The sequence below is a fragment of the Lissotriton vulgaris genome, chromosome 2_1 (assembly GCF_964263255.1).
Source record: "Lissotriton vulgaris chromosome 2_1, aLisVul1.2, whole genome shotgun sequence".
Lineage (NCBI taxonomy): Eukaryota > Metazoa > Chordata > Amphibia > Caudata > Salamandridae > Lissotriton > Lissotriton vulgaris.
This window is the reverse complement of record NC_141687.1, coordinates 1729810946-1729831767: the sequence shown is the minus strand read 5'-3', so window position 1 is coordinate 1729831767 and position 20822 is coordinate 1729810946. Positions and strand designations below refer to the sequence as shown.

Below are 20822 nucleotides of genomic sequence, written 5' to 3'. Positions count from 1 at the left end.
CACTGTATCCATATAAATTGCCTTGAGTTGGCTCCTATATAATGCATGACATGCAAAGTCTCGCCTGTGAGTGTTACTTTTCCAGCTGCTTTGACTTTCAGCCAAGTTAGCATCCTCGTTAGACAAGGCTTAGGCAATTAACATGAAGCAAAACTTTTCAAAGCAAATTTAGGGCAATTGAAAACATTTACTATCCTAAACAACAAATTAGTTTGGGGCATCGTTTTTCAGACCAAAACTGGAAGGAAGCAGACACTATCAGTTCAGCAAGGACACACTAATTATTATTTACTCTCTATAAAAATGTGCAGAATCGTTTAATATAACTTCAGGTTCTTACCAACTCCTGTATTCATGGCACATGGATCCTTAAAGCTGATCGGAACATCTGGGCAGCTAGAGTGGGTCTTCCATGAATTGGCACCAGCAGCTGCAGTTGCTTCCTTTATACCCTTCTTGCATTTAAAGTCATCACTCTGATAATCATTTAAGTTTCCGCAAAGACCTGTATGAAGAAACAAGGGAGGGTAAAAGTCTTGTCACAGCTCAAGAGAAGGGGCATTTATCCAGAAGAGTTGTGGTTCTTACCACTGGTTGACCCCTTGTAGGACGGATCTAGAGATATGTAGATCATCATTATTGGCGAGAGGTCTATCTGCAGCTGAATACCACTTGTTGTGTACAAAATGATGGAGGAAGTGGAAGTTTTGAAGATGGTCAGACCTGTGAACAAACAATGAGAATCAGGATTGCTGAATGAAAAGGAAATTATTTCACCATCAGTCTCTAGTACCGAGCTGTGAATTGCATTTTTAAGCCGGGTAAATCCTGGAAAAAGAAAAATCTACATTTACTGATATGCAAATTAGATTGGAAATATGGATAGTAGTATTCAAGGTGCAAATGTAAATCATGCAGAATGATATACCCAAATTTCATCAACAGTAATGCAATAGGTATTGTGACCATAGATTGTTGACAATTAAATGACTTCCAAAGATCCTGGGATGGTAACACACAGATAATGTAAGAAACAGGGTTTTTATTTGAAAGGGGTGATAGCTCCACTCAAATAATGAACACTATCCTTGTCAGGGTGAGCCATAAAGAAGTCCCCAAATTAACCTGTGGTTAACTCTCTGGTAGCTTGGCAAAAAAAAGCAGTAAAGCTTAACTTGAAGAAATTGTGTACAGTACTTATGCAGCTCACAAATATTAATAAATTAAAACTTAAAACAAGAAAAATCCCAAACGAATTTAGAAGAATACATTTTAATACATAAAATTACACTAAAATGAATTTAATGCAGTTAGTAGAACCACAGTTCTACATTTTTTATTTTTATAGTGACAAATAGCACTTAAAAGATAAAATGACCATCCATGGGCATCTGATCGTGCAAGACCAGTTCAAAGTTGAAAGTTAAGGCCGACTGGGATGGAGAGCAGGTTGGATAAAAGGGGTGTCAGATCTGAGGACGTGTCTTCGAAGATGGAAAGCCACTGGTCGGCTCGGTGAAACTATTGATGAAGGCAGGAAAAATCTCAGAGCAGGAGAAGCTGGTTGTCTTAGCCAAGGAGGTCGTCATCATCAATGGGAAGCTGGTCATCATTAAGCCCTGTGAAGATTTCTACCTTTGGACTAAGACGTTTTCTTCTGTAGCTCAGATTCGCCAAGTGGGACAAGACTGCAAACTGTAACTGAAGGTTGGATACTGCTACTGGGAGGCCCGGCTGAAGAGTATTTGCTGCTTCGGAGAAGAACGCAGCAGGAGCTGGCGTGAAGTCATGACAACCGGCAATGCACATTGGGCAGACTGGCTGGCAGGTAGGTCCCGGCCTTCTGTCAGTTCTCCAGGCAGTTTTGCTTGCAAAATTGTGCAAGTCCCAGCTTTTAGGGATAGACAGAAGCAGCAGTGCCACCAGCATAAATTCTAATGATCCAAGACATGGGAAGGGGCAATTGAAGTGTTAGGTCTCTCCAGCAGAGGCCAGCGGCAGGATTCAAGGTCTATGAAGCTTGTTGTGTCCCTGCAGTTTACAGAGAAGGGCGACCAGCTAGCCCTTTAAGTCACTCTGTTGGTTCTGGGTTCAAGGACTAAGACAGCAGGGCAGCAAGACAGTCCTTCCAGGAGCAGGGCGGTCCTTCTAGCAGCAGGGAGTTTTCCTTATGAGTCTCCTACAGGTCCAGAAATTATTTTAAGAGTGGTTCTGTGGGTCCAATATGAATACCTGGTGCCAGCCTTTGTGTGAGGGGCACACCCTGCCCCACCCACAAATCTGGTACTGGAAGGTTCTTCCCTTTCCCTGTCAAGGTTTTAAACTGTCTAGGGTGACAAAAGGAAGGCTGGTGTTAGGTTCTCTTGTTTATACTGGAGACAAAGCCCTTTGAAGTTGAAGTGGAGCAATATAAAGCTCAGCTTCCAGACATCCTGGCATTATGGTACGTCCTCCCCACATCTAGGACAGTATGTACTAACACATATTCCCATAGACACAGAATGGGCAAAACCCTTTGATACAGGAGGCCCCCACTCCCTTATGTGTCTATGTCTGGGATGAATACACATCCCTGAGCAGGAAAGCCTTACACAGTTTTGTGACCCTGGCTACTTGCAGAAGGCACAAATGGGTTGGACAGTAAAATACAAATGTATCTACAAGAGGCATTTTTAGAATTGTGAACTGAATGCTGACTTTACAATTATAGGACATTTTCAAATAGAATTCGAGTCAAAACAAGAGCAAAGTCTCCACGTATAAAAAGATTTTCCTGTGCAGAAACTCCACAGTCCTAAAGATACGATTCATAAAATACATTTGTGAATAGCCAGTGACTGCAAACTTACACGAAGTGTTAGTTTGCCTATGTGAATCAGTCCTCATGTATTTATTTGCTCCCAATCCAAAGTGTTCACTTATTCAATGTAATAAGGTAACACAGTATCATAAATGTGAGAGATGAGCCGTAGCCATTGAAAAGGGACTTTAGGAAAGTCTTCATACTGCTAAGAAACGTACACATGTCCTACATTTTAAATACAATGTATTCTGCCCTAGGCGATGCTAGGGCCTACCCTAGGAGCGACTTGTATGTATTAAAAAGAAAGGTTTAGGCCTAAATAACGGTTTATTTTGCTAGGTCGCATTGGCAGTTTAAAACTACACTAAAGCCTGCAGGGTGTTGTAAAGTGCTATTTTAGTTAGTTGCACAATGAGTGCTTTAGTCCCACTAGAACCATTTAATTTAGAGGCCCTGAATACATGTAGTACCATTTACCAGGGATTTACAAGTAAATTTAATGTGCCAGGTAGGCATAGGACAATTGTGCTATGTTGTAAAGTGACGGCACAAGCACTTTAGCACTGGGTAGCAGTGGCAAAGTGCACAGAGTCCTAAAGCCAACAAATTCGACTTCAGCAAACAGGAATTTGAGTGATGGCAAAAGTATTGGACATGATCCTGCATAGACAACTAGGTCCAATTGATAGCCCAGTGGTAAGAAATTGATCCCTTGAAATCTGGGGTAAATGAAATTGATGCGCCTGGGCTTAGAGTAAACCTAATTCTAGGCCAATTTCCATATCATCCAGCGTGAAATACCCCCTTATAAATTAAGTTAAAAGTTTTTGCTCTAATGTTACTGCCCTGCTTAAATCAATGCTGTGGTTTAGCTTAGATTTAATTTGAATCACCTCCAAAAGGATTAAAGGATTACAACTTTCTTCATTGATAATGTAATAACTTGAGAAGCTTATCAACGCAGTTCATCGCTTACAAATATTATACTATTTCAGTCTCCCTAAAAACTCATCAGTGGTAGGCATCCTATTTGCAGAATGCAGTGTTACATACGCAAGTGTGGCAGAGACACAGGTTCTATCCATAATTTTGCCATCATTCGAAAAGGGCCATCCAGTGATTTTCACAATATTTCAAAACATGCTAAAAAAGGGTTCATTTACATTTAAAGTGCAGCTATCATTGGGAATTCTCCTTAATGGTGGCTTGGAGCTGTAATGAGCAACATCTGCTCTTGTAATCTGTCCACATTTAGATTCCGTATCCCACACAAAAATCAATAGGGCAGGCCTGCATTCCATATAACCTGCTCTAAGAATTAGGTTACACTCCTCCCAAAATACAGAAACACACTGTGTGATTACATTTTTCTGGTAAAATGTTCTGCAGGAATTACAAGTTAAAAAATACGAACACTGCAATCAGTGTATGCTTTATGGATGTCTTCCAGGTCATGATTGCAACTTCACTTAGGGACTTATGGAGCAACACATCTGAGAGGCCGGTCTACTCTTTAGGTTCCTATGCATTGTGGAAGGCACAAAATCTAAATATAAACAAAGGTTAAAATTCAAACGTTGCTCAAAAAAAGTCTCTCAAATGATAAATTGACATGCTATCAAGAATAAAAATATTGACCCAACAAAATAGCTTGCCAAAAATCGTGAATAACAGAATATTGGGACAGTAAGTATATATAGGTAGTTGGAACAATAGAACCTTGACAGATCAATTGAAGACAATGGAGCAGCAGTAGACTAAAAACATTGGTGTAGGCAATCTGCTGTCAAAGTTGCAGCACCCTAATTTACATCCTCTGCCTCTCTTTCTCTCCTTTGCTTCTCTTCTGTATATGTTTGTTTACACAGAGGAAGAGAGATAGGTAAAGGCTGTGGGTGGGTGCTTCAAGGGCTAAGAGCATGTGCTTCAAAGGGTCACTGGTAGATCCAGACAGATCTTTTATTCCACCGGGCATTCCCCCTGTGGTCTGGAGCCCTTAGATACTGGTTTTGAAATCCTGGGCTGTTGGTGCATGTCAGTCTTCCTGGCTCTCCAAGGGTTAAAAAAAATGTTATTGAGTTTTCTTTGTATAAACATACAGCAACCGCAATTACTTGTCCAGCCATGTCAACATCAGTGCATTACATGTTTTCACATTTCCCCACATCACAACATATTCATGCTACACATAGACTTTGCTAGTAGTGGCTAGGACATCTTGATCTTGTCACTGTATTCGCGTACAACACTCCCTCCATGGCTTCAGTCGAGGCATCTTGGCCATATTATATTGAATTATATCGTAATTACATTTATATAGTGCTTATTACACCTGACGAGGCGTCAAAATGCTTTTTCGGCGAGTAGCATGCTACTCCGGAATCCATAAAGGATTAGTGTTGAATTAGTGTAGTGAAATATGAAAGTAATTTGATTGGTGGATAGGTTAGTCAGTTATTTGGATTCAGAAGGATAATGGAGGGATAGAAGAAGGAAAACGGTTTGCAATTATATAGCACTTGTTACCCCTGATGGCTGTATCACAGACCAGTGAAGCCCACATACACCCATAAGTGCGCATTTTAATGCCACTGACCAGCGTCCGGATGATGCGATCAGTTCCTATAATTTCATCGCAGTTTTCTGTTGTGCTGTGCTGACCAAGTGTGTGCTATGGTACTCCACTATTTAAGGAGCGAAGCCAGCATGTGAATGGGGACCAAATGTCTCTGAGGCGCGATCGAGCTGGCATTAGTTCCCAATAGCATGTCAGCTGGTCTTTGCAGTATGCAACATCTGTTACCCAGGTTTTTAAGTCCAGACTGACCTTTTGCCCCTGTGAATAGCCACTTGTCTCTTGGCCAGCAGGAGTAATAATGCTTTGAGGCAAAGACTGTCTGCGGGAATGTCGCGCACGTAGCCCAGCGCCTCTACTAGTGGTGATCTCGAAACCTTCTGACCATTTACGCATCTGGACTGGGACAGCCACCGGTGGTCAGTCCCAGGACAGATGCAGAAGGGTCGTCCCTGATGTCCCACAGCACCAGCATTGAGTGTCGGGCTATAAACCCATACGATGCAATTGGACTGGGATGTGATATAAATGGCAAAACACACAAGATGATGGACAGAATGTTGCACAATGGCAAAACATTCACCCCCAGTCACAGATCTGGGTTTAATCCATCAATATTTTGCTCACCACACCACCTCAGTTCAGAGATGGCCATATGCAAATCAGTCTTGACTCTGTGCCTCATGGGAACAGTCCAGCCCGAACTGCCAAGCCATGTCTTCCCTGGACCGGAATAAAGCATCCTAGGACCAGTTTCTTGGAGAGCATGGGACTCACGTCTGAGCATACCCGTCCCACTTGGGGTGACAAATGCAAAAACAACAATTGATGGACGGAATGTTGCACAATGGCAAAACATTCACCCCCAGTCACAGATCTGGGTTTAATCCATCGTTATTTTGCTCACCAGTTCAGTTCAGACGTGGCCATATGCAAATCAGTCTTGACCCTGTGCCTCATGGGAACAGTCTCGCCGAACTGCCAAGCATCTACAGTAGTCTGGAGTGGTGTGGCTTGTTTGTATCCCAATATTATTCTTACACAGAATGCCCTGCAAAAACAATTTCAGGCTAAATCACAGTTATTCCTCATACTTCTGTGAAGGAAATTCCGAAATTTGTGAGGATCCATAGAATTCAGAACACCCAGCATTCCCATACTTCTCCCAATAAAAACGATACTCCAAACATTCACCAAGTATTATGCATTCATTTCACTGATTACACAGGCCCTCATAACAGCAATATATTTACTATGATTATAAATTAGATAATGAAAAAGCAGATTTAAAAAAAATTAAATACATTTCAAAAAGCAGATTCATACTACACATCTTAAAGTACAATATATAAAAATCAGGAAATGTTAGCTCATGCTCTGCTGGGATGTTTAGAGAGGTCATTCACAATACAAATGCTTACAGTCTAAGATGCCCTGATTATGGATTCCCCAACATTTGATCCAAGGAGATGAAGTATCAATGTGTTGACCCTGACAGGGTTATCTAGATATTAAACAAATTTTGAAAGATAGTCTGTTATAACAGTCCGTTGTGACCTGACAAGCTATGTTGGGTCATTTCAGATTCACACTACAGCTAGTTGGGGTATTTTCATTCCTTTGCAGCAGGCATATTAACCTAACAAACTATCTGGACCCTCCAAACAAGATAAAGATCTCTAGAGCAGATGCATTATCTCACCAGGCTATATTTCACAGGCTGGAGCATGTCAAAGTCGACCTGTGATGGCTCTGCCCCAGCAAATGAGGCTAGTCAAAGCACTATGCCATACTCAAATTAGACATTGCTTGTGATTGGGTCATTGGCTTCAGGTAGTGACAACCACTTATGTATGAGGAGGAGTAGGAAATGTCATGTAAGTTGCTGGTTTAAGAGCAATATCAATGTCATTGTACAGTTGTGCAATAATCTCACACAGCATTTCTTTTGTTTGATGTACCATAAGTAAAAGGTAAGAAAGGAGTTCTCAAAATGGCCATTTAATTGATGGCCTCTTAGCTGTGACTTTGAACTAGTGTTGGTGCCATTGTTCACATTAGCATCCCACACACCACACTGTAGCGATCCTCAGAGGTTCACCATATCCCCTCTATAATTCTACCTAACCCCCTTACCAAACCTGATTAAAACATTCGACCTCACCTGTCACAACTATGCAGATGACACCCAGATCATTTTTTAAATGGATGGTCTGGTAGACATATGCAATTTAAAATGTGATGGTAAGCTTTGGTCATCTGCCTTGAACCATGTTAACATAGCTCCAATCTTGCAATCACTCCAGTGATGACCTATATATAGTAAGAAGGGCAATGTTCAAGGCAATTTCCATTGTCCACAGAACCTCCTAGGAAAACAAAACTAAATTCAAGCAATATAAACAAAACAGGGCACTGTACTCCAGGCTTGTACCTCTTATCATCATGCCACCTTATCATACAAAATCTGCAGGGGGGCACTGCTTTCTCATTTCAAGCCTCCAAGCTCTGGAACTCACTACTATACAGCATTTGAAGCATCCACAAGTAGGTACTTAAGAAGCTTTTTCAAAGAGAACTACACAACCACACATTCAAGCTCAATCTTCAACTTATATTCCACCAATTCATTTTGCTTTACCCATAAGCCACATGCAAAAGAGAGGTAACATTGGTCAAGCAATCTAGCAATGAAATAACTACTGAAAGCTGCAGTGTAGGGTATTTTTAATTGCCATGAAGTGGTGCAGAACTCACCCTCGAAGTATGGAAACCTCCTGATGGACAAGCCGTCGATGATGACGGTGCCCGAACTGTCAATCACAATGATCTGTTGTGAGAAAATGAGATTTAGCAAGCCGTGCAAATAAATGTACATAAAAATAAAAATATAATATATCATGCCCTCCTGTTCATTGAAAAAGTTAATCATTTGCATTTTATTTGGAAATAATATAGCTCTCATGCCCCTGAAAAGATGCTGTACAGCATTTTGGAATAAATATTTTCCAAGCAAAAGGCAATTAATGAAACATAAGTCACGTAGAAGAGCCAATAATAGAAAAATGGCCTAAAAATGTACACTTGCAGTTTACTAGCAACGGGGCAAACGGATTGTGTTAAGAGCCTTTTTGCAGAAGTGAGGGAGTTCTGTTTCATGATTTTTTCCTTCAGGAAGTTTTGACACTAACAGCCAGATGTAGGTGGCCAAATAGCGAGTGCTAACGCTGAAATTAGCAGAATTTCAGTGTTTGCGATCGCTATTTGGCTGCGAGCAATGTAGGTGAGTTTAAACCTTCTAGCAAAATAAGGAATCGCAAAATTGTGATTACTTATTTTGCTCTTGCATTTAAGGAATCAGTAATTGCGATTCCTTAAATGCAATGTAAGTATCACAAAAGAAAGTGCACTTTAGCCTTAAGGAATCGCTAATTACCACTAACTTCAATAGGTGGTAATTAGCGATTTACTTTAAAAAAACACTTTTTTGCTTTTTTTAAAGTGCCATGTGGCACACATTCGTGCCCTTAGGGCATGTATATGTGCCACATTTGCACACATGCACATTTCAGGGGTGCAACAGGGTGTCTTTTCGACACCCTGGCACCCTTGAAATAGCTCCCGCTATTTGCAATTCTTTAATAACGAATCACAAATAGTGAATATCTTCCAATTCATTCCTATGGGCCTCCTAGCCCATAGGAATGAATGGGTAGGTAGTCCTTATTAGCGAATCTCAATTTGCTATCCATTATTAAGGAATATTAGGGATTCGCTAATCTTTTAGCGAATCCCTAATAACGACACCCAGCTGCTGATCTCTCTATCGCCGAACACCACCAATACCTCCACCAACTTTAAGTCCTGTATGCAGGCGCTAGCTGAGTGGATGGACTCCCACTGCCTAAAACTCAACGGTTTTAAGACAGAGGTTTTGGTAGTGGGGGGAAAGAGCAAAAGCTGGTCAGCCGAGTGGTGGCCTTCGTGCCTTGGCCCTACTCCCACACCTTGCGAGGAGGCTAAGAATCTAGGAGTTTGGATCAACCCCACCCTCTCCTGTGAAGGCCATATAAGGCGTCTTGTGGGCAAGTGTTTTGGGGTACTGAAGACCCTGAACAAAACATTAGACCTACTACCCCTAGCGGCCAGAAGGACACTGATGCAGGCATTGGTGACCTCTCGGTTGGACTATGAAAATATCTTGTTCCTAGGGTCCAACGAGGGCAGCCTTGGCCGCCTGCAAGTTATCCAGAATTCCGCCGCCAGACTGGTGCTAAGGAGACCCAGGAGAGCTAATTCTCAGCAGGCACTGGATGCGCTTCACTGGTTGCCAGTGAAGAAACGCGTGCTGTTCAAATGCCTCCTCTTCTGTCACCGAATCATCTGGGGCAGGTCACCCTCCTATCTTAGGGACTTAGTCAGCCGCTACGAACCGCCTAGGGCCCTCCGGTCGGAGGGTACCGGGCAGCTGACAGTCCCAAGGGTAAGGAAGGCCAGAATGGGCGGACGATCTTTTTCGTTCCAAGCAGCTCAACACTGGAACAAACTTCCTCTTGCCCTGAGATTGGAGAGTAGTGAAGCGTTGTTCAGGGCTAGGCTTAAAACCTTACTATACACTGTGTAGGGTTCGAGGCTCTGTAATGGTGGTCGATAGTAGCTCTTAGCGCGGGGACACGCCGGGATGGCGTTACTGTGCGCTTTATAAGCTCTTTATTATTATTATTTTAGCGATTCCTACCTACATTCAATTTTGCAAGTCCTTAATAGCGAATCGATAACATTCGCTATTAAGGATTCACAAATTTGATTTTACCTACATCTGGCCCTAAGAGCCTTATTATGAGTGGGTTAGTTAATCCCAACCCCTGCGTAAACCTCTCTTGACGAAATTACAAGTTTATGCTATTTAAATACCTCATTCTCTCACTATCTCAATTTCAGCAGTACAAACCTGTCCCAGTATGTACCATTTCATGCAAATGTTCCAATTCTGTATGTACCATTTCATGCAAATGTTCCAATTCTCAGTACTTTAGTAACACTCTCAAGCAAACACCTCTTACATTGGGAGGGTGTTCTGCCATAGGCCATCAGATGGTTGTGCAGGAGGCGTTAATAAGGGTTGTCTATTGTAGGGCTTTTGTAAAGATGGCTCTCCTCAGTTTTGTTATGAAAGGGAGCAATTGTGAAGCCTCGTGGGTGGCATAAAACTGCAAAAAATATGTATGTGTCTAGCTAATGTTTTTACAGCATTTGTGGCATTTATATAAAATCTCCTCCATACAATAACAGCTTTATTTGTAGGTAGCCCCAGCTTAAATTATGATGTGAATTGGAAGAATAGATAACATAAAAGTAAATAATCTTTTAAAAGCAGATATTTTATCCCGCAGATATGCCTGAAAGTATACAGCAAAGCTCGTGACACCGCCCAAATTAAAAACATGAACTTCAAATTGCAACATCCAAGTGCTCCATATGCCTCTCGCAGATAAACAGTACACAGTGTCACAGAGTTTAATTATCCAATATGAGGATTACTGTCTGGCAGGTTTGACAGTGCTAATGTACATAGCTGTCCAGTGGCCCAATGCCATGTGGGACATCTTCAGAAAGTCATAGCTTTTCACTATACTCTGATACTTGTACTTTTGATTTTACCTTCCTAAATGTGGGTTAAGAAACGCCTCTTTGCACAGTGCTTTAGGGCAGATTGGAGCTGTACAAATGCCAAATAACCCCAAAAAATCCTTAACTAACTTTGCGTCATACATGGCATGGTGCTTCTTGCCAGCTATGCATTGCATGCCTATCCCTTCAATGCTGGTCATGCTCTACTGTTTAGATAGTTAGGCTTACTTTGCTGCTGTGGTATGCTATCTGCTTCCAAAAGAGAGGCCTACACAGTTATAGGTGGGCTCAGAAACCACAAACAGTACAGGTTGAATGTCCCTGAAGGTGTTCTGGGCTAGATGCCCCTTGCTTAGAGTGACCACAAATGGATGTCCCTGCAAGGCCAGCATTATTTTTAAGGTTATTGGGAGATAGGCACAGAAACAGAAAATTTACTGGTATACTTCTATACCATCCCCCTGGTTCTCGCAATGTATTTTTGTCCCAACTCCATCAACTGAGTGAACTAGCCGCTGAACACAAACACTTCACTATATTAGGTGATTTTAACTTTTATCTAGAATCCCAGACGGATAAAGATACGGTCCAGCTTATCACGGACCTATCTGCGGTAGAACTCGAACAACTGATAACGGCTCCCACACATGAGGCAGGACACACGCTTGACGGTATCTTTACCAACAATCCTCATATTACCGTCAACAAAATACTGCTAAATGCAGCTTACTAAGTGTCTCTGTTTTACCTTTAAAGATGCTACCTAGGGAGGACATGAAAAGTAGTTTGTTCCTTTGACACGGGAGGATTGGCCTTTTACCAACAGGAGAGTAGCTTAAAGGCTTTAATGTACCCTGGACTGCCAAGCAATCACCCAATTAAATCAAAGGTAAGTCTGCTCTTATGCTTATGCTCTTATGCTTAGCAACAGCATATGCCATCTGTGCATTGTCTGAGATTCTTACACTGCTCTTCGCTTTCTTTGTTTTGTAAGTCTTATTGCAGCTACTGCCAATAGATTTCATATTTTGTGCGAGAAAAGCTCCTTTTTCAAGAGGGAGGCTTCGACAGCAACATAGAGTGCTGTCTGTGCAAGAGATTTTTCAAAGCAGCTGCCTATGACGTGCCTTTTCTATGTGGGAAACATGTGCACTGTTGCAGAGTGTGATGTGTCTGTTCCAGCGAAGGACCGTTGCCTCACTGCTTTCAGCAGTGTAAATAAAAGAAAAACCGAATGATAATAACCTGTTGTTATTCTCATTTTATTTGTTCCTGCTGCAACATCTTTGCAGGGGGGGCTGCTCTGCACTTAGTGCACGGGGAGGAGTGGTGGCTACTCTGTAAGTGCACAATGGCTGTTTGGCCGGCCCTAGCGGGCCATCCATAAAGTTATTTGCACCTTGCATGTTCTCCACCAAGGCTGCATTACAGCCTGGGTGGAGAGCATGCCCAGGCTCCCATTCACTGGCAGAGCGCCGAACCACAGCGCTCAGACCAATCACATATCCACATTGCAGTATTGTGATTGGGCAGAGGAGCCTGGGTGCTTCCTGTTTCGGTCGAGTGGAGGGATGACGCGGAAAGACGACGGAGGAGAGACAAGACACGCAAGAGTTACGCTTTTTCTTTGCACCCTGCCCTCACCCATTCTTCATTCCAACCACCCTTCCCGATCTGTGCCAACCACCACTGGTCTGTTCTCAGTGTGAATGTGGTATGCACAGCATCTGCCGGCGTCGGCCGGCGGTGGGCGACATCTTGGGAGTAGCGGGGTCAGCGCTCTAGTCGCGCCGGACTCCCGCCCTCCTCATACTATAAAATGTGTGACATGGCCAGACGGCGCAGCGGGCTGGCGCAGCGGGCGCGCCGGGCGCGCGCCGAAGCCCGCCAAAGCCAAGCCCGTCTGTGCCCGTCCGAGCCTGGACCGAGCCCAGGGCCAACCCCCTGCATCTCTTGCTTCATCAAGGTTGGTTTATTCCTCCAATGATCTACATTCTCTAAACAACACTTTATATAAGGCACATGACCCACCGGTGTGCATATACGCAGATCCTATCTGAGGCCCATTTATTTGCACCTTGTGCAACAACACCACTCAGGACACACCGGCACCTCCTAAACCAATACAGGCAGCACTAGTGAATGCGCGTTCACTTCCATGCCACAAAATCGACATATTAGAACTGCTCAATAGTCATGCCATCGACCTCCTGTTTCTGACCGAAACCTGGGGAGACGAAGCATCAGGTCCAGATTTTAAAGCTGCCATGCCAGAAGACTACTGCGTTTACAGGCAGGACCGTAAGACAGCAAGAAAAGGTGGTGGTATCGCCATAATATATCACAACACTTTGCGAGTAAAAGCTCTCGACCTTAAACATGCGAACTGTGAGGCCCTTGCCTTCACCGTTTTACTCACTACCAATCAATCATTTACTGGTATACTTCTATACCATCCCCGTGGTTCTCGCAATGTATTTTTGTCCCAACTCCATCAACTGAGTGAACTAGCCGCTGAACACAAACACTTCACTATATTAGGTGATTTTAACTTTTATCTAGAATCCCAGACGGATAAAGATACGGTCCAGCTTATCACGGACCTATCTGCGGTAGAACTCGAACAACTGATAACGGCTCCCACACATGAGGCAGGACACACGCTTGACGGTATCTTTACCAACAATCCTCATATTATCGTCAACAAAGTACTACCCCTTACATGGTCCGACCATTCTGCTATTTTATTTGACATCAAAATCAGATCAAACATAGATAAAAATACTTCGCACAACTCCTATCTAACCACCAGAGATTGGTGAAACATAGATCACAATCATCTAGATCAGATTCTCACTGATGCTTTTATGGATACTGATGGGGAAATGGATCCAAACATTGCGGCTACCACATACACTTCTATCCTGGAAAGGACATTTCAATCGCTAGCCCCCTCTAGAACTTCCAAACGCAACAGGAAAACTCCATCAGCCCCATGGTTCACAGAACAACTCAGGCTACGGCGTCAATATTGCCGTAACTTAGAACGTCATTGGCGCAAACACTGCAATCCTTCAGACAAAACAACATATAAAGCCGCACTCCTGGACTACAAGCAGAAAGTAGCCATGGGAAAAAATATCTATTACACCACCCAAATAGACCAGGCGAAATGCAGCATGAAAAAAATGTTTGAAGTAGTGAACCACCATGCAGAACCAGCAAACCCTCCCACCGAAACATCACAAATTCTATGCAATACACTAGCTGATTATTTCTCAGATAAGGTCACATCTATATTTAAGGACTTTACCCCCAACTCCAACAATATGTCATTCACGAACACAGAATCAAAACTGAACCCAGCTACTTTCACGGAATTCACTCAAGTACATTCGCACCGTATTCACAAACTTATTTCGTCAATCAAATCAGGCTCCCCTCTGGACCCTTGTCACCCCTCTATACTTCACACCATTCCAGATACTATTACCTTACCACTGACACACATCTGTAACATTATGTTTTCATCAGGTATTTATCCCAACATTTGGAAAAACACCATAAACAAACCGCTCCTAAAAAAACCATCGCTTGATCCATCTGAGTCTTCCAGCTACCGTCCCATTGCATCATTGCCATTTCCTGCTAAGATCTTTGAATCTGTCATGAATGAACAACTATCTGACTATATTAAAGCTAATGACCTACTAGATGACACCCAGTTTGGTTTCCGACAAGGTCATGGGACAGAAACGGCTCTGATAAAGGCCGCTGACGAAATACGAACCACAATGGACAACGATGGACAGGCGGTTTTGATTCTGCTAGACTTATCGGCGGCTTTCGACACGGCCGATCACTCTACTCTGATCAGCCGTGTTGAGGCCATCGGTATCAAACACAAGGCCAGGGATCTCATAGCATCTTTCCTGGCCGACCGTAAACAGGCAGTCAAGCTGGGCCCATTTACCTCCCCGACATTCGCCCTTCCTTGCGGTGTCCCACAGGGCTCCTCGCTGAGTCCGACCCTTTTCAACATTTACGTGTCGGACTTAGCGAGGGTAATAAAAGCGTATAATATTAATCTGACCACCTACGCGGATGATACCCAGCTAGTACTATCTATTCACAAAAACGGTTCCACTATAGCGGCCAACTTCAAAGACGGCATGCGGGCCATCAGCAGCTGGATGGCCTCCAACTGTCTTAAATTGAATTCTTCTAAGACCGAAGTAATGCTGTTCGGCAAGGTCCAGCCGGCCTGGTCTCCCTTATGGTGCCCGAGGAAATGGGCACTCCACCTGAACCAGTCAGCAAAGTGAGAAACTTGGGAGTTATATTCGATGACAAACTTCATTTCCATCACCACGTGAATTCTGTAGTTTCATCGTCATTCAACATCTTGCGAAAAATTAAGAAGCTTTTGCCATACCTTCCCACCACTACTGGCAAAACTCTTATTTCTACCCTAGTGTTTTCACGTACTGATTATTGCATCCCTTTTTCTCAACGCTCAAGAAAAAGTCATTTCCAAACTGCAAATGATTCAGAACGCCTCGGCCAGAGTTTTACTTGGCATTCCAAAATTAACCTCCGTCTCAAGACAACTAGCTCAACTGCTCTGGCTCCCTGTGAGGAGCCGTACTAAGTTTAAGTCCTTATGTATTGTGTACAAGGCAATAAACAACATGGGACCCAAATTTCTTAGAAATTCCCTTAAGCCTCTACCAACCCTCAGAACGCTTCGTTCCAACACCGCTCACCTGATTCAAATTCCCAGAACAAGGAAAGTCAATTGGGGAGACAGACGTTTTAGCATTGCAGCAGCAAGATTATGGAAGTCTCTTCCTCTCAATATAAAATCTAGCCCCACATTGCTTATCTTCAGAAAGCAACTCAAGACATGGTTGTTTTCTCAATGAACTAATTAGCATATTCAGACATAGAACTCTGCATCTGTTCTCTAAGATACTGGTAATAGATCTAGCTCCTAGCGCCGAGACACCCACGGGTAATTGCTGCGCTTTAAAAATCACATAAATAAATAAATAAATAAATCTGCCTGTACTGTGCCTGCCATCTATCAGTAAATCTGTAAATGCAGCTCTGTATACTATTCATGTTCCATGTGAATGGACCCTTACTGGTGATACTTGTGCTACAACTATTGTGTCTGTGAATCTGGCATTGCTGCTGCCTAAGAATGACATTTTCTTAGAGAATGAATCTTTCAATGTTTGTATTTTTGCTATTACACCCTTTTCCAAGTCTTTAAGTGAAATCTACTGCCCTTCCTCAACTTTGATAAAGGGAAGTGAAAGGAAAGGAAAATAACTTAATGTTAAAAAGCTAGCACAGGAAAATAAAAAGAAACTGAAGAAAGAAAGAAAGTCTGGGGCATAAAGTACAGCAAAATGAGTAAGAGAAGGATCAAGGAATCAGAAGAGGGTATGAGCAGGAGACCAAGAGAGAGAAGTAGATGATGTAGCGGGAACCACATTTTATTTGTAGGGGTGTACAATTATCACACATGTAGAGCGCTCCTGCATATATTCGTTTGTTGTATTAACATAACGTGTTAGAATTCAAAATGGAATACTGTGAAATGTGATGTGTTTAGGCCATTGAATAGTAACATGTCGAGTTAAAGAAGAAAGTGAATATCATTAGAGAAAACATTAATATGAAGAACTTGTGTTATGCAACTCCCAATCATTAAATTTATTAAATGTGTTTAATAATGTGTCATTTTACATGTAGGTAGGAAATTACCTGAATAAGCCTTAGTTTCTTACGCAATTTCATAAAGCTCACATGCCACTTTCTTATGTTAACTGAATCTTCTAGGCCTGAAATGTGTTTTTCCCTGGAAGTTCTCGCATTAGAATTATTAGCTGAATTTCATGTGTGCTGTGGAATTTGTTCTTTATCATGTTTTGTGTTGCAGGTGAAAGAAGCAATTTGTTAGCTCGATATCTTTGTTTTACTAGTCAGGCAAGGAGAGAAAAAGTTATATCGTTTGATCTGAATCAAACAGCAGTTTAGCAGTAGCTAAAACTTCCTGAGGTGGAAGCCGGGGAGCGAGAAGGCTATTTTTAACATTATTGCACTTGGAAATATCTTATCTGTTGTTTGCGAATTTAAATTTAAATCTGTATTTTTAATACTCACCACTGCTGCGGGGATTGTGTTCGAGCCCTGCTTACCTCCCCATTACTTTAGGTTCTGCAGCCCATTAGGTGCTGCTAAGGCCGATATCTTTCTGTGGCCGCCATCTTGGGGGTAGGACGCGGGTTGTGCTCTAGCAGCCTGGCTCCTACCGACCTCTCTGGTATAAAAGGTTGCGTTAGATTGCGCACATTCGTGTATTTATTTAGTGTATTTTGTATAGCGCGCAGCTACCCCAATGGGGTGTCCCGGCGCTCCTGCCCATTTGCTGAGTCTTACACAAAGGAGTTTAGCAGAAAAGAAATGTTTTCAGTGCCTTACGAAAAGGTAGCTCCTCCTGAATCAGCCGGATGGAGATGGGAAGTTTGTTCCATTGAGAGGAGGCACATACCTGGAAGGTTTTTCCCCCAGAACGTGCTTTTTTAAATCTAGGGGTAGACAGCAAGCTTTTTGAATTAGATCAAAGGTATCTAGCATTGCTGTATGGGCGAAGACAGGAAGAAAGACACGCAGAGCCCTTTCCTTTAATAGCACGATGAGCTAAGGTAAGAGCTTTAAATTCTGCTCTTGTATGAACTGGTAACCAGTGTAGCCTGCGTCGATGTGGCGAGATGTGCTCACGAAGAGAGATGCCACAGACCAGCCGGACTGCTGCATTCTGGACTATCTGTAACCGGTGACAGAGGCCAGAAGAGAGTCCAAGATACAGGCCGTTAGCATAGTCTAAATGGGATGTTATTAATGCTTGGACAATGGTTTTCCTGGTATTACTAGGAAGAAAATTGATACATTTTTAATCATCCAAATTTTTGAGAAGCAGGCAGCAGACACAGTCTGGACTTGGTTATGGAAGGAGAGACTAGAATCCCATCTAACCCCCAGGTTTTTTACTGATTCCTTGGGGGAGGGGGCCGCACTCAAGTCAAGGGACCACCAGAGGTTCGAGTCCAGAGGAGAGGATTGATGGAAAAAGAGAACCTCCGTTTTTCCTGCATTCAGCCGAAGGAAATTATTGTCCATCCAGCAGGCGATGTTACGAAGACAGTCTTTCAGTGTGTCAAAAGTGGTCTGAGTGGGAGCCTCATAAGAAAACAAGAGCTGAATATCATCAGCATACGAGGTTATCTTAATTCCTGATTGAGCGATAAGCTCAGCCAGGGGGGAAAATAGACATTAAACAAAAGGGGGCTCAGTGAGGAGCATTGAGGGACTCCCCACTTTAGCGGACGGCTATGGGAGGAGTAGGGAGGAGTAAACACCGCCTGTGTCCGATTGGATAAAAAAGAGGAGGCCAGTCCAAGGCCCTACCTTGAATACCTTTAGACCGAAGGCGGTCAAGCAGGACGGGGTGAGAGACGGTGTTGAATGCTACAGAGAGATCAAGCAGCACCAACTCCGCTCTTGAGCCCCCGTCCAGCTTCCATAGCACAGAATCGACCATCTCTATCAAGGCAGACTCAGTGCTATAGCCTGGTCTAAATCCATGTTGGGAGGCATGGAATAAGCCGTGGGTTTCAATAAAGCCTGCTAGTTGCTGATGCACCAGCTTTTCGAGAACCTTGGCTGGGGCAGGCAATAGGGAGATGTGCCTGTAATTGGCCAGTTCATCTGGGTCTGCGTTGACTTTTTTAAAAATAGGAACCAATTGGGCATGTTTCCATGAATCCGGAAATATGCCTGTCCTGAGGGAGTCATTCCAGATGCCGTTGAGTCTGGGATTAAGAAGAGGGGCCAGTAATCTATATTGTTTGGCCGGCCAAGGATAACTTGGAGAGCCTGACCTGCATTTTAAGAGTTCTGCCAAAGAACGCTCTAAAGTGATCTCCTCGAATTCTAGAAAAACAGGAGCAGACACTGGGAGGTGCACAGGTTTTTCTCCAGTGCCTAGACTGCTACTACAAGGGAAAGAATCATGGATGGATGCGATTTTTTCCTCAAAGTAGTTGGAGAGACGGGTACAGAGGGACTGTGACACCGGGGATTGGCGTTTAAGGGCCGTAGGGTCAGTGAAAGTTCTTACTGTATTAAAGATTTCCCTAGTAGAGCCTTGTGCTCTATTAATTTTCTCCTCCAGGTAATTTCTTTTATGATCAATAATCTTCCTCCGGTATTCTTTAAGAGCTATTTTATATTTAAGTTTACTGTCTGGGGAGTATGAGTATCTCCATCGTCGCTCCAAAAGTTTGCAAGCAGATTTACACTTGCAAAGTTCGTCAGAGTACCAGGGTGAGGAGGGGGCAACTCGAAAAGTTTTAATGGGCCTCATTGGAGCAATAGAATCAATGGCAAAGGAGATCCAGTTAGAAAAAAATTGGTCAAACGAGAGTCCAAGTCTAGTGCGCCCAAAGGGGCGGCAGTTGGGAGGTGTTCAGCTAAAGTATCTGGAGAGATTTTGCTCCAGTTTCGGACAGCCGTCTGAGCCAGTAGCCTCGATCTGTCTTGGTGAAATAAGAGAATGGAAAACGGAATAAAAAGTGATCAAACCAGATCACCGGATAGGGCTCGCTAATAGAGATATCCGCTAGATTGGAGCAGATAAAGTCAAGTGTATGTCCAGCCTTATGAGTAGGGAGGGAGACCAGTTGATTTAATCCGCCATCCGTTAAGGTGGAAAGAAAATTAAGGCTGGTAAGAACAGAAGTATCCTCCGCATGGAGGTTAAAGTCACCAAGCAGGTTGAAGTTCGCATAGCGGGAGCTGGCCTGGAGCACAAAGTCCAAGAGAACGAGGAGAAAAGATACCTTGGACTTAGGAGGGCGGTATACTAGTAGGCCTGAACATGTAATATTGGAAGCCAATTTAATACAGAATGGTAGTGCTTCTATGGATTCAATTTGGGCATAGGGAAAAGATGAAATGGTCCATTGCGACCTATAAATTATGGCTACGCCTCCACCATGGTTGTAACTCTGCCTGTTGGCACACAGGATGTTATAGCCAGGAGGAATAGCCAGACACAAGACTGGGTTAGATTCATCCCCCAACCAAGTTTCCATCTGTCAAAAAAAGAAGATCCCACTTATTGTACGTCAGGGTCTGGGCTATATCTAGGGAGTGTTTCACCAGAGAGCGACAGTTAATTAGGCCCGCCTTGAGAGTTAAACTTTTTCTATTAGGGACGGGCCGAACTGGCGACTGTAGAAGTGGGCATTGATTCACAGGATTACCTACCTCCTGTCCAAGGCTGCAGGGCATGCACGGGTAAGAGGAAGTAATAAAGTCTGATGGCATGGCATGCAAGAAGGCACAGTACTTAGGTTTTAACGAAAGTAGTGTCTCCCTACCATAGGAGATGGTGGTTGAGGAGCCATAACCGTCAGGGTCTCTGGCCCCGGCGGCGTCATGGTCGCGGACGGGCGCAGACGAGCTGGGCTTTGGCTTGATTTCGGCTCAACAGCGGCGCGCCCGCATCCGGAGAAGTAGACATTTTCTTTTGTAGTCCCGTCAGCAGCGCTAGAGCGCTGGGACTTGTAGTTCCTCAAGAATGCCTGCAAGCAAACAGTTTAAGCGTCTCCGAGCGCAGCACCTAGACGGCTGCGAATACTCAGAAGAGCAGGCTATTACGGGAGTTGAAGGGTCAATAAGGCATGAATTGAAGTTGATTTTTAAAATTTAATTACACGACGCAAACAAAAAGTACAT

The 20822-nt window shown here is 43.3% G+C and overlaps 1 protein-coding gene across 1 annotated transcript in view; it reads right to left on the bottom strand.

The window, feature by feature from the left end:
• LOC147733202 (mucin-2-like) overlaps positions 1-20822 on the bottom strand; it is a 1332790-nt gene that overhangs the window by 666105 nt on the left and 645863 nt on the right. The window contains exons 11-13 of the mRNA XM_086957736.1: positions 8136-8208; positions 589-723; positions 341-505 (exon numbers count right to left, since the gene is read on the bottom strand). Coding sequence (XP_086813862.1) covers positions 341-505; positions 589-723; positions 8136-8208 — 373 coding nt within the window. The remainder of the gene's footprint in view (positions 1-340; positions 506-588; positions 724-8135; positions 8209-20822) is intronic.